Below are 13,864 nucleotides of genomic sequence, written 5' to 3' on the forward strand. Positions count from 1 at the left end.
CAACCACATCTACTCATCGGATGATGAGGCACCAGAACAACCACCTCTTAAAAAAAGAAAAACTGCAGACAAAGAAAGTGTTCCACCAGCACCAAAACCTCCATCAATTCCAAAACGCACAAAGAAAAAAGGTAATGGAAAATAAATGTAAAAACATGTAAAACATGGTAATAAAATGAATGATATGAATAACAATACACATTACATTTAAACTCCAATTTTAATTTTTTTTCCCCCCTGATGAAAGAAATGCATAAATGAAGAAAGCCAAACTATTAAATGTCATGGATGTATATTTTTGTCATGGATGTGTATGGATGTCCATGTGTATTTTTTGTGTGTGTGTGTGTGTGTGTGTGTGTGTGTGCGTGTGCGTGTCAAAATGAATTTTTTTTTTTCAAAACGTTATTTTTACAGAGATCGGTAGTATATTAGTAAAATCTTATGTGTTGATGACAATTAAAAAAAAAAAATGATCCATGACATTCAATATTTTTGCTTTCATCACCATTTGTTTTTCTTTCTTCAACATTTTTTTTCAACATCAAAAAATTGATCTATGTAATTCTCAAATTTGGTTGATTTACACAGAATGGCCCAGTATGAAATAAGTAAGATTAAAAGTGCATAACAGCCAGAATACAAAAACTAAATTTCCCTTTTATCAGGTCCTGTTGTGCAACCTCAGGTTTTGCAGAGCAGAGCTGTAAACTCTTTAAGCAACTGTAAGTCCTGAAGTGTCTCTTATCTTAAATCATTTTAATTGTTCTATCCAAATCTACAATTATTATTTAAAGCTACAACTATGTCAGCGGTTCTTAATCCTGTTCGTCACATTTTGTATATCTCTTATCACTTCAGACATTTGTGCTATTCGACCGTGGATTTCACAGGATCCACCATGATTCCAGTTCGAAGGGAGCATATATTTTCCATTCAAAGGACATTAAAGTGCATAAGACATCCCTTTAAATTGTATTTATTCATAGAGTTATATTACGTCACACTTCTCTAGTTTCATCAGGCAGTGGCGTTGCGCAAATCCTTGAATGAATGTTCCTAATTGAACTAAACCTTAACAGATTTCCTGTGCAGGAAAAGAATTAAGAACCGCTGAATTAAGTAACTGTTGAAACATACAGCTGCAGAACTGTAGCTATCAAAATGAACATCACTAATGACCCCCGACTGTCAACAGCATTTGTTAATCAGCAACAAAGTGATATGGAAGACCAACAGCAGACCTGGTGTGAGAGTCTCCCCAGCTTTCAAGGTAAATTATTAGTTGTATCTGGCTGGTGGGAATGCTCAAATGAAGTCAAACATGTGATCCAATTAATGGGTTATTTGACTCAAAGAAACTTTTGTGAATTGTGTCATTCCTAACCCATAAACTATTTTCTATTTTCATTAAGATGTCTTTAATGAACACAGTAGGGGTGCAACGGTTCTCGGTAAAAAAAAAGAAAAAGAAAAAAAGTACCGTTCTCCACTTACAGTTCGGCACGCACTTGCACCCCGGTCCATCTCGAAAAACGACCCATCTATAGGCTAATATGGTTTGTTTAAAATAGCAACGTGGAAGATGGACAGAGTTCAGATAATGTATATTTCAGTCGATGGATGCGCATTCTGGCTTCTAAAAATGTTACAACGATAATCAGAAAGCGTGGACAAAACAGTCACTCAGTGTAAACTTTGTTCAATGCTAGTGCTGTATGCTCTAATGTCCAGTCATTTACACTGTTATCACCCGGGTGTTGATGTGAGTGCAGGTGAGACCTGAACAGCACACATTGCTATCTGTGTGTTTAAACTAAACTCATTTAAGCCTGGCTAATTTAAATATTCAAGAGCAAGACGCAAAAGAAAACTTGCGCGTGCCGTGAGAGCGTGCATACACTTATTTCAGACAACGTGCAAATACAGAGTTCTCTATCAAGTCTTGCGTAGCAGTAATATTGGAGTGGAGGCTATCAATACATAGAGAAACTTCATATGCATTACTTTTACAATTATGTTTATCATCTTTAAAGTGTGTAAGTTATGGGGAAATGCCCTGTTAATGGAGGAACAGTAACCTCACAATTACATGTGCAACTTACACAATCCATCCTTTTGCAGCTCCAGTGCGTGTTTCTCAGCCAGACCATCACGGAGACGGTTGGAGTATTGATCCACCTAACACACAAGGTACAAGAGCACAATCAGGGATGAGGAAATCAGAAACACATTCACAGCATTTAAACAATCTAAAACTAAATAACATAATATTTTGCGTTCAAACCATAGACCACACCTTTTCTGTCATGAGACCCTCAGGGGACCACCTTGGAAGAACGCAGAGTAAGATAAATGCACATAAATTCACTTAAGTAAATTTTACACCCCTCACCCAAATAGAATCAAGTTAATGAAAAAAAAAAAAAAAAAAAAAAAAAGTTCAAATTGCAATTGCAATGTACTGTTAATTTGCAAATGTAATAAATGCAACTTACCCACTCCAATTTTCTCAGCGACTGTGGGCATCTCTCAGGCAGACCATCACGGAGCCGGCTGGAGTGTTCATCCACCTAACACACAAGGTACAAGAGCATTAATTACAATAAGGAGGAGGAAACAAGAGAAGCTATTTAGAGCACTTTACAGAATTTTAAACAGCATAATATTAGATGATCTTTTCAATCCATAGAGCACACCTTTTCTGTCCTGAGACCCTCAGGGGACCACCAAGGAAGAACACAGAGTAAGTTACATTTGATCACTATTACAGAGTTGTAATAAAGCAATAAGCCCCAAGAAGCTGTGGTTTTCAGTGAATTTATAACAGCTAAGGAGATGCACACCAGTAATGTTTTTTTTCTAGTGTACATTTATAAAAGCTACTTAAATATCCTAATTGAACTAGGATATAAGTTATAAGATATATAACTAAGGCCTAATCCTGGCTTAGCCTAAGCCCTGTCTGTGAAACCGGGCCTATATCACGGATCATATCGAATCATATCACCGATACATATCATCGCGTTTTATATCGCGATATAACGATGTATCGTTACACCCCTATTTTTAACTGTTAATGCGTTTGTTGTGTTAATTTTGATTTTCTTCACACACACAGCAAGATTTGCCGTCTAAACACTTTTTTCCAGCCCGTTTTGATTGAGAACATATAAACTGTCCTGAATATCAGCAGTTTCTAAACAATCAGCTGATAACAGAAATAATTGCTTGTATTGGCTGATACATTGGTGGATCTCTTGTTGTAATTCATGCAATTCTTTGGTTTTATTCTTTTCTAAAATTTCAATTAGCAACACATTTTTCTGTGCGTTTACTTGTGTTGATAAGCAAATCTTATCTTCTCCACCTTTCTCAGCGACACTGGGCATCCCTCAGGCAGACCATCACGGAGCCGGCTATGGTGTTGATCCACCTAACACACAAGGTACAAGAGCATTAATTACAATAGAATAGGGAGGAAGAAACCAAAAACATTTCAACTTCAACAAAATCTAAAACTGTTTATTACATTATCTTTTCAAATCCACAGAGCACACCTTTTCTGTCCTGAGACCCTCAGGTGATTGTGACCACCAAGGAAGAACACAGAGTAAGAAAAAAAATAATGAAAATAAATAAAACAAAAGAAGAAACAACAGCACACTCAAGTTCACTTGTGCATTCACATCATTTTGTGCAGATATATAATACATCCAGAAAGTATTCTCAGTTACAGCCTTATTCCAAAAAGGATTAAATAAATTTTTTCCCCCTCAAAAATTCTACAAACAATACCCCATAGTGACAACATGAAAGATGTTTGTTTGAAATCTTTGCAAATTTATTTAAAAAACAAACAAACAAAAAAAACACGTGCTTAAGTATAGAGGGTATGCATCAACGTCACTTTCCCGCCGGAACGCGCTCCCTCAGCTGGACTGAGTGGCAAAAGAACCTTCTGCGTGACTGGATTTAACAGAGGAAACTCCGAAAACGCAAGTAAAACTAACGATTACACTAAAGGTTGGGCTCGAAAGTGTTCCTTACAACTTGTCAAATAAACCTAATCCATGGATATTGACATGCAGCCAGAAGTCGTGTTTCAGGACATTTATATGTGCCTGATTTATTTTTAATACCGTATATATTCAAAACTGTAATGCAGAATATTTAAGACAATATTGGCTGAATAGACGGCAATACTGAGCTAAACTGCAAACTGTTTGCCCTCTCTCTCTTCACCGTTCCCACATCTCAGACCTCAAATACATAAAATATTCCCCTTTAAAAGACATTAGTTTTTAAAGTAAGAGTAAAGGAAACAATGTACAGTACTTATTGAAACCACCAAGTACCCTTGTAAGACCCCACCCCCTCACCTCCATAAAAACACTTTCTCATTGGATCTATGCAAATCCCATAATTGACCTATTTTAATCTCAAAAAGGTGAGTTGTCACTGAAAGGTGAGGAGTTTGCATCCATGTTTGATGGATGAACTTGCGCTTCAATTAGTCTCGTCACGTCAAAAGTGATAATACTTTTCGAGTTTTATGGACGTCGCCATCTTTAATGTTATGTTGGTCACTGTTGTTATGGTTACTAGTAAGAGAATATGGGCTTGACTCTCGTTGGACGTTCATACAGACGCTACTGTGTTCCAGACGCTACTGTAAGTTGCTGTGTGAACGAGACTTTAAGACTGACACCTGTAAGTAAATGCGATTGTCAATCCCAAAAACTGACAGTGAGAACGTGGCCTTAGTCAGGGAGGTGACCAAGAACCCAATGGTCACTCTGACAGAGCTCCAGCATTTCTCTGGTGGAGCTTGAGAGGTCCTGCAAAGATGAAAGAAACTGCCCAAAAATAGGTGTGCCAAGCTTACCGCATCATACTCAAAAAGACTTGAGGCTGTAATTGGTGCCAAAGGTGCTTTAACAAAGTAAAGGCTGTGAATACCTATGTACATGAGATTTTTAATTTTTTATTTTTAATATATTTGCAAAGATTTCAAACAAACTTCTTTCACATTGTCATGGTGGGGTATTGTTTGTACAATTGAGGAAAATAATTAATTTAATCACTTTTGGAATAAGGCTGTAACACAAAATGTGGAAAAAGTGAAGCGCTGTGAATACTTTCTGGATGCACTGTAAGTCGTAATTAGGGATGTCAATTTACACAAATACCCATGACTGATCATCGTTTAAATGAATTGATCGATTAATTGATCGATTAATCATTAGCCTTAATACTGTGATATGCGTTTACTGCAGTGGCATATAGCCAACAGCATGACAGGGAGTGCACATGCAGCTTTTTAATCTAAATAAAGGGCTAATAGGATTGTAAAATGAGGTGATGTGATTGATCATTTATTAAATCACTTATTTAATAATCAAATATAACAACTAATACAACGTGTCACGAACGCTGCCTCAGATGCTTGATTGTCAGAATGTGAGCTGAAAACAGCAACTAAACTCAATGAATTCACAATGATTTATTAAAGGGTTAGTTCACCCAAAAATGAAGTTTCTGTCATCAAGTATTCACCCTCATGTCAGCCGAAACCCATAAGACCTTCGTTCATCTTCAGAACACAAATTAAGATATTGTTGATGAAATCCAATGGTTTCTGAACCACACATAGGCAGCAACATCATTGCACCTTTTGATGTCTGTAGTCAAGGTAGTCAAGACATAGTTAAAATAGTCAACCTGACTACAGTGGTTCAACCTTAATGTTATGAAGCGATGCGAATACTTTGTGCGCAAAACGAAAATAAAAACAGTACTGGCTGAAGCTGTACACGTGAGCACAACGATGGATGCGTGTGATGCTGACACAGGATTCGGCCAATACTGAGCTGGTGTTCGGACATAAACATGGAAGACTGCACTACATCAACTCTGTATGACAACAGTTCAAATTGTTAAAGTCACTTTTTGTTTTGGTTTTGCGCACAAAAGGTATTCTTGTCCCTTCATAACATTAAGGTTGAACCACTGTAGTCATATTGACTACAGAATAGGGATGTCTCACGATTTTCGAATATTCAATTCGTTGATTTAATTAATAGAATATCGAACAGGTTGTGCGATTTTCATCTTTAAAAAATCCTCGTTTTCAATGGTGACACGTTCATGTAAACAGAGGGTGGCGCGTGGCATGACTAGCGTGGCATGTAACAGAGACGTTAAAATCAATGTTCACACAAGTGCCGTCATTCAGGCTGTTCACAAGGCCTGTTCTGTTATAACGCGTTTAGTCATTAGTTAATCATTATATGGCTTGGGTTAAGACAGCCTATTCCCCAATGAAAGTGCGAACTGTCTCTCTCTCTCTCTCCCTCCCTCTGTGTGTAGTGTATTATAGTAGGCCTACATGCATGTGTGTATGCAGGGGAGGGGTGCGATTTTCGAATAATATTTGAATAATTCCCAGCGATCATCGAATATTATTTTTGCTTGAAATGCCCATCCCTACTACAGAAACCCCCAGATTTCATCAAAAATATCTTAATTTGTGTTGCGAAGATGAACAAAGGACTTACAGGTGTAAATTTCATTTTTGGGTGAAGTAACCCTTTAAAGAGGAAAAGATGATCACGTTCTCTCTCACACTTTGCGCCTGTACAGAGATCTGTCATGCCACATCAAGGAGTGTAAAAATTGACATTTTTGTTTGAATTTTGAGAATGGACAGGGGTACGTTCGGTACACCATGAGAGTATCGTGGTACGTACCGTACCCTAGACCAGACCAAAGCTGCAGGGGGTGCCAGGAATAAATCACACTCAAATATGGACTACAACACATCCCCAGTGTGAAAAACTACATTAGAGTCCTTAATGTACTCAGAAAAACCCTGATTTACTGACTGGAGATTGTTGGTAATGCCAGTGTAATAATGAATAAATGAACCATACTGTTATTATAAGAAGTGAACCAAAATCTGTGTTATGCTTTTCTGTTAAAATATTAGTGTTTGTTAACTTGTGTTGGTAACAAGCAAATCTTACCTGCTCCACCTTTCTCAGCGACACTGGGCATCTCTCAGCCAGACCATCACGGAGCCGGCTATGGTGTTGATCCACTTAACACACAAGGTACAAGAGCATTAATTAGGCCTGAGGAAATCAAACACATTCACAACATTTAAACAATCTAATACTTATAATTACATCTGTTCAATCCATAGAGCACACCTTTTCTGTCCTGAGACCCTCAGGTGGCCACCAAGGAAGAGAACAGAGTATGTTACCTACAAAGTATTTTTGTACATATATTGTTTTATGCCATCATGAAAACTTAAATAAGCTGAGGCTGATGGTTTTTACTTTCCAACTCCCCCATTTTCAGCTCCAGTATGTCTCTTAAAGGGTTAGTTCACCCCAAAATGAGATTTGTCATTAAGTACTCACCCTCATGTTGTTCCACACCAGTAAGACCTTCGTTCAGAACACAAAGTAAGAAATTTTTGATAAAATCTGAGAGATGTCAGTTCCTCCACTGACTGTCTTTGCATCTGACACTTTAACTCTTCAAAACGATAAAAGGCCTGTTTACATCTGGTTACTTCATGCGTTTTTACAGACCGGACGATTTCATTTACACTTGGCCACATAAATGTGTCACCGCAAAACGGATATAAATCCGATCTTCAATTCCCATGCTATATGCAAATTTAATGGATTATACGTCAATGAAAGAAACAGATATGAGCTGCATTTTATTGATCATCAGCAAGCTAATTTCAGAATCAAAGACCGCAATAGGAGAGAGAGCGGCATCAGCACTGGTAAGATCAATGGTCAAGGTTTACATGCAAGTAAAAACCTAAATTGAATCTGTTCATCATATAAAGCAATCGAGTCTTCAGAAAATTTGGACTGAACTGCTAAATTCATATGGATTAGTTTTCTGATCTCTTTATAAACTTTCTAAAGAGTCAAAGTGTTCATTGCAAAGGCAGTATGAAGGAACTGACAGCCCTCGGATTTCATCAAAAATATCTTAATTTGTGTTCTGAAGATGAACAAAGGTCTTACGGGTTTGGCGTCATGAGGGTGAGTAATTGAGGACATGATTTTCATTTTTGGGTGAACTAACCCTTTAACCAAACCAGGTAAAAGAGTGAAACTCAAAAAAAAAAAAAAAAAAAATTATATGAGTGGGGGTCACTTCATGAAAATGTCACATTATTTAGAGTGAAATGTAACCCAGACATGTGGATTGTTACCAAGAACCAAGTCAGAGGCACACGTGACAATGAAAACACAAAAACATGTGACAATGTCACAAAACATTGAAAACCTCACAGTAAATTTTTACTTACAGGTACTTCTGGCGTGAGACAGGAAAATCCAGTCTTGCGTCTGGTTCCAAATCAATGTACATGTAAGTTATTTATCAAGTTAAAAAAAAAATTGTAAAATGCATTATTTTATTAATCAAAACTACATGCCAAATTAAATGTTCTTCTGTACTGCAGCTGTAGAAAGGGCCATTCTAGAAACACTAGAGAAAATGGACATGAAGATAAACCACCTGACTTCACTGGTCCAGTCTCTAGTGGGAAACAGGCGCTTTTTACCCCCAGTGGCAGAGCAAAATGAGGAGGAAGATGGAATCTTTCCTCTTGCATCCACTGAGGATCTAGACCGGCTGGAGCAAAGTCTGTCAGACAGAGGTTTTATGCAGAGAATGGTAAGAAATGGAATTGTCAACCTACAATTACTAATGAAATGTAGTGTGTATGTTTATATGCTACTTGCCAAAAGTTTGAAATGAAGATTGAAAACATTAAAGGGTTAGTTCACTCAAAAATGAAAATTGTGTCATTGATTACTCACCCTAATGTCGTTCCACACCTGTAAGACCTTTGTTAATCTTCGGAACACAAATAAAGATATTTTAGTTGAAATCCAATGGCTCAGTGAGGCCTTCATAGCCAGCAATGACACTTCCTCTCTCAAGATCCATTAAAGGGTTAGTTCACCCAAAAATGAAAATTATGTCATTAATGACACACCCTCATGTCGTTCCAAACCCGTAAGACCTCCGTTTCATCTTCAGAAAACAGTTTAAGATATTTTAGATTTAGTCTGACAGCTTTCTGTCCCTCCATTGAAAGTGTAGGTACGGTATACTGTCCATGTCCAGAAAGGTAATAAAAACATCATCAAAGTAGTCCATGTGACATCAGTGGGTTAGTTAGAAGTTTTTGAAGCATTGAAAATACATTTTGGTCCAAAAATAACAAAAACTACGACTTTATTCAGCATTGTATTCTCTTCCGGAATCCTTTCCACTGAATTGATTCCACTGAATTGATTCCACTGAATCCTTTCATCTGTCGGCGTTGGTAATGCACTTTTACGTCGTTGTTTTTGGCGATTAGGACATCCGCGACATGCACACTTATGCACAATTTTAAAAAATAGCTTGAATACAGCGTGCGTCTCCCTCATACTGTAAACAAAACTCTGGCGCACCAGATAACACGTCAGCAGTGTCTTACGTCAGCAGTGCGCTGCGGAGTCGTGAACCCGGATTGACAACAGACCCGGAAGAGAATACAATGCTGAATAAAGTCGTAGTTTTTGTTATTTTTGGACCAAAATGTATTTTCGATGCTTCAAAAACTTCTAACTAACCCACTGATGTCACATGGACTACTTTGATGATGTTTTTATTACCTTTCTGGACATGGACAGTCTACCGTACATACACTTTCAATGGAGGGACAGAAAGCTCTCGGACTAAATCTAAAATATCTTAAACTGTGTTCTGAAGATGAACGGAGGTCTTACGGGTTTGGAACGAGGGTGAGTCATTAATGACATAATTTTCATTTTTGGGTGAACTAACCCTTTAATGTACTAAAACATATTTAAATCAGGTCATGTGAGTACAGTGGTTCAATATTAATATTATAAAGCGACGAGAATATTTTTGGTGTGCCAAAAAAACAAAACAAAATAGCGACTTATATAGTGATGGCCGATTTCAAAACACTGCTTCAGGAAGCATTGGAGCATAATGAATCAGTGTGTCGAATCATGATTCGGATCGCGTGTCAAACCGCCAAACTGCTGAAATCACGTGACTTTGGCGCTCCGAACAGCTGATTCAATACTCTGATTCATTTGTGCTCCGAATCTTCCTGAAGCAGTGTTTTGAAATCGACCATCACTAAATAAGTCGTTATTTTGTTTTTTTTGGTGCACCAAAAATATTCTCGTGGCTTTATAATATTAATATTGAACCACTGTACTCACATGAACTGATTTAAATATGTTTTTAGTACATTAATGGATCTTGAGAGAGGAAATGTCATTGCTCCCTATGGAGGTCTCACTGAGCTATCGGATTTCAACTAAAATATCTTAATTTGTGTTCTGAAGATGAATGAAGGTCTTACGAGTTTGGAACGACATGAGGTTGAGTAATGACAGAATTTTCATTTTTGGGTGAACTAACCCTTTAACAGTTAAAGGAACACTCCACTTTTTTTGAAAATAGGCTCATTTTCCAACTCTCCTAGAGTTAAACAGTTGAGTTTTACCATTTTCAAATCCATTTCATGATATTACGCAGCAGCTGTGACCCCGTTTGCACAGGGAGCGTGCCTTGCAACCAGGGAGACATTTGTGAGAGGCGCTGCGTAATATCATCGCTCCTGCTGCACCAACAGTACGGCAGCAAAGTTCCTTGATTATTACGCCAGAATGAGAGTATAGTTCCTAGCTATATCGGCCTAGAAAATCATAGCTTTTCATTTTCCGTCAGTCTTAATACACGATATAACTACAGAAGTGTCAAGTTTTAAATAGGAAAAATATCGAAACTCTTTGGTCATTTTTGAGCGAGATGCTAACGGTCTAATCAGATTCAATGAACTATGCTAAAAGTGGTACCGCCAGACCCGGAGATCGAACTGAATTGGTTTGAAAACGGTAAGTTTAGGGGAGTAGGAAAATTAGCCTTTTTTCAAAAAAAGTGTTCCTTTAAATATTATTACTATTTTAAATGATTTTTCTGTTTGAATATATTGTAAATTTCATTTATTCTGATCAAAGCTTGATTTTCACCATCATTACTCCAGTCTTCAGTGTCACATGACATTCTCATAAGTCATTTTTATGCTTGGATATTAGCAATTACTATTGGTGGTCAATTATTGATGATGGTTCTTATTATCCACATTAAAATAGTTTTTTCCACTTCATGTTTGAGAAAACAGTGATTTTTTAGTATTCTTTGATGAACAAAGTTCAAATGAACAGCATTTATTTGAAAATGTAAATCTTCTGAAATGTTATAAATGTGTTTGTCATTTTTGATTTTGCTTATTAAAATTTTTACTCACCCTAAACCAGGGGTTTCCAACCTCGGTCCTAGAGGGCCACTGTCCTGCAAAGTTTAGCTCCAGCTTGCCTCAACACACCTGCCTCAAAGTTTCTTGCATGCCTAATTAGACCTTGATGGGCTGGTTCAGGTGTTTAATTGGGGTTTGAGCTAAACTCTGTAGGACAGTGGCCCTCCAGGACCAAGTTTGCCCATCCCTGCCCTAAACTTTTGAAAGGTAGTTTATCACAGTTTCCACAAAACTATGAAGCAGCACAACTTTAAACATTAATAATAATCAGAAATGTTTCTTGAGTAGAAAATCAGCATATTAGACTGATTTCTGAAGGATCATGTGCTGCTGAAAATTCAGCTTTGTAAAGCAAGAATTGCTTTTCAAAATAGAAAACAGTTCATATGAATATAACAAAAAATGTTTGCTGTTGGATTAAATTTTGTATCAAATTAATGCAATCGGTGAACATGAACAGACTTTCAAAAACATTACATAAGGGTAATTAATTCCAAACATTTGACGGGTACTAGTGTTTAGTATAGTACAGAAGAGGTCCATTTCTTTGCTAAAACGTATTTTAATGTACCTGTTGAAGGTGAACAGATTATCCATCAGCGGCGGGCCAAATATGAAGAAGACCGTCTGGAGAATCTGCTCCAAGGTGTTCAGCACCAACGTCGCCCGCCAACTGAACTGGTGTGGGAGAGGAGACAAGCGGGGGATAAGAAAATTGAATATCGGGTCTCTACTAACCGGTAAGTTCAAAAGTTGTACATGCATTAGATCCAATGGCGGGAAGTTACAGCGTTAAATTAAATAAGTACTTGGCTAACATGTTCAGGAGTCAAACATAATCAAACATGTGGTAAAACTAACAGCAAAGTGCCATTTTAAAAAATAGTTAGCAAATATAATGGCTTTGTTTAACGAACCTTGGGTTAACCGATCAGTTGCCCAACCACAGAAACGGTCACAACTCGCTCGTTAGTAGCTAACTAAGGTGATTATCATGATCAACCTAATCAACATAACGTCATTTCAAGGTTATTGTATAATCGATCACAGACACCACACATAATTAGTATTAAAATATAACGTTATTTGTTTTATACTTACCCTAAGCACATTTTCCCTCACAACTCGTCAGGACACGTGTCTTCTCCACGCAGCATCAGTGTAGACTCGCGCAGGAAGAAAACTCGCTGATAGGCTGTCTTTGACAAATTTATTCGTTTTAAAAAATAAAGTGTTTTTGTTTGTTTGTTTGTTTGTTTTTTTACATGCAGCTTCAGCCATGAGGAATCCCGTCCTGCCGTCACCAACGGAAGCAGAGGCGGAGAAATATATCAAAGATTTCCTCCGCTTGGCCCCAGGGAGGGTGTAATTGTTTATTTAATTTTAATCTTAATTTATTTTATGGTTTTGTTTGAATATGGCGTTATGTTAATATATATATATATTTTTTAATTTTAATCTTAATTTATTTAATTGTTTGTTGTTTTGTTTGAATATGGCGTTATGTTAATATAGATTTTTATAATTAATTAAAAGTTGTAATCAATATAATGAATTAGAAATACGTTTTTGCCTAATAAATATTTTTAAAACCATCAACAAATGCGTGTTTTATTGTGGTTATTTAATCATGTGAAGATGTGGCTGCATTTTATGGGGGTTAATTTTATTAATGGGAGGAATCATGTCTTAAAACGATGTCTGGGCTACATAAATCAGATGTCTTGCAGACGTATAAACATCTGATAAACGTCTGTAAAAGAGCGGATTGCCGACGTTCTAAATTATTAACGTCTTATAGACATCGCCTAGACGTCGTTCTAACAGCTGGAAGGGACGTCTCGGCGACGTATTGCAGATGAGCAAACGCTCTAAAATATACGTCTTCCAGACGAAAATGACGACGTCGCACAGATGTCTGCACGACGTACGTGTGCTATCTGGGAATATGTGCTGTTCTGTTAGACATCGTTTCAGCTATTAAAATAGTTCCGTTTTGTATGTATGGCAAAGTGATTTCGTTTCTGTTTTTATTAATTAAGTTGTAATAGGAAGATTTTTTTATTCGTCAGATATAAATAAGGTATAGGCGCATATCCATTGGTTTGTGCGGAGAGTGGAAGCTTGCACAATGCAATACAGAGGCGCCAGAGCCGTCACTTACACTTTTTTTTATCCAGTGGAAACGAATTATCCTCAAAACAATACATGCCTTACCGACATCAAATACATAGATGGAGAGATTTAAATTATTGCTTAACGAAATAAAACAAATCAAACCAAAAACTCTTTCATTATATCTGTAAAGATGCATTTCTCGCGTCAAAGTGGAGATTTCTATTAAGGATCTTGCGTCACTGATTTAGAATACACTAGTTTATTCATAAATAATTCAAATATCCCCTTACCCTCCGACACATTCATTGTTATGTACAAGGAATACAAGTTGATGTAGACTAATATAGGCTACATTTA

The 13,864-nt window shown here is 37.1% G+C and overlaps 1 protein-coding gene across 1 annotated transcript; it reads left to right on the top strand.

Annotated features, from left to right (window-relative positions):
* Nucleotides 1-2: 2 nt before the first annotated feature.
* Nucleotides 3-12,758, top strand: LOC125260903. The gene is made up of 15 exons (XM_048179406.1): nt 3-131; nt 669-725; nt 1,199-1,273; nt 2,125-2,193; nt 2,293-2,346; nt 2,517-2,585; nt 2,693-2,746; nt 3,380-3,448; nt 3,554-3,613; nt 7,047-7,115; nt 7,208-7,261; nt 8,347-8,406; nt 8,501-8,715; nt 11,970-12,129; nt 12,661-12,758. Exons 3-15 carry the CDS (start codon nt 1,225-1,227, stop codon nt 12,756-12,758), a joined length of 1,080 nt encoding a protein of 359 aa, XP_048035363.1. The 5' UTR covers nt 3-131; nt 669-725; nt 1,199-1,224.
* The last annotated feature ends 1,106 nt before the right edge of the window (nt 12,759-13,864 follow it).

This window comes from Megalobrama amblycephala, unplaced genomic scaffold, assembly GCF_018812025.1.
Source record: "Megalobrama amblycephala isolate DHTTF-2021 unplaced genomic scaffold, ASM1881202v1 scaffold199, whole genome shotgun sequence".
Taxonomy (NCBI): domain Eukaryota; kingdom Metazoa; phylum Chordata; class Actinopteri; order Cypriniformes; family Xenocyprididae; genus Megalobrama; species Megalobrama amblycephala.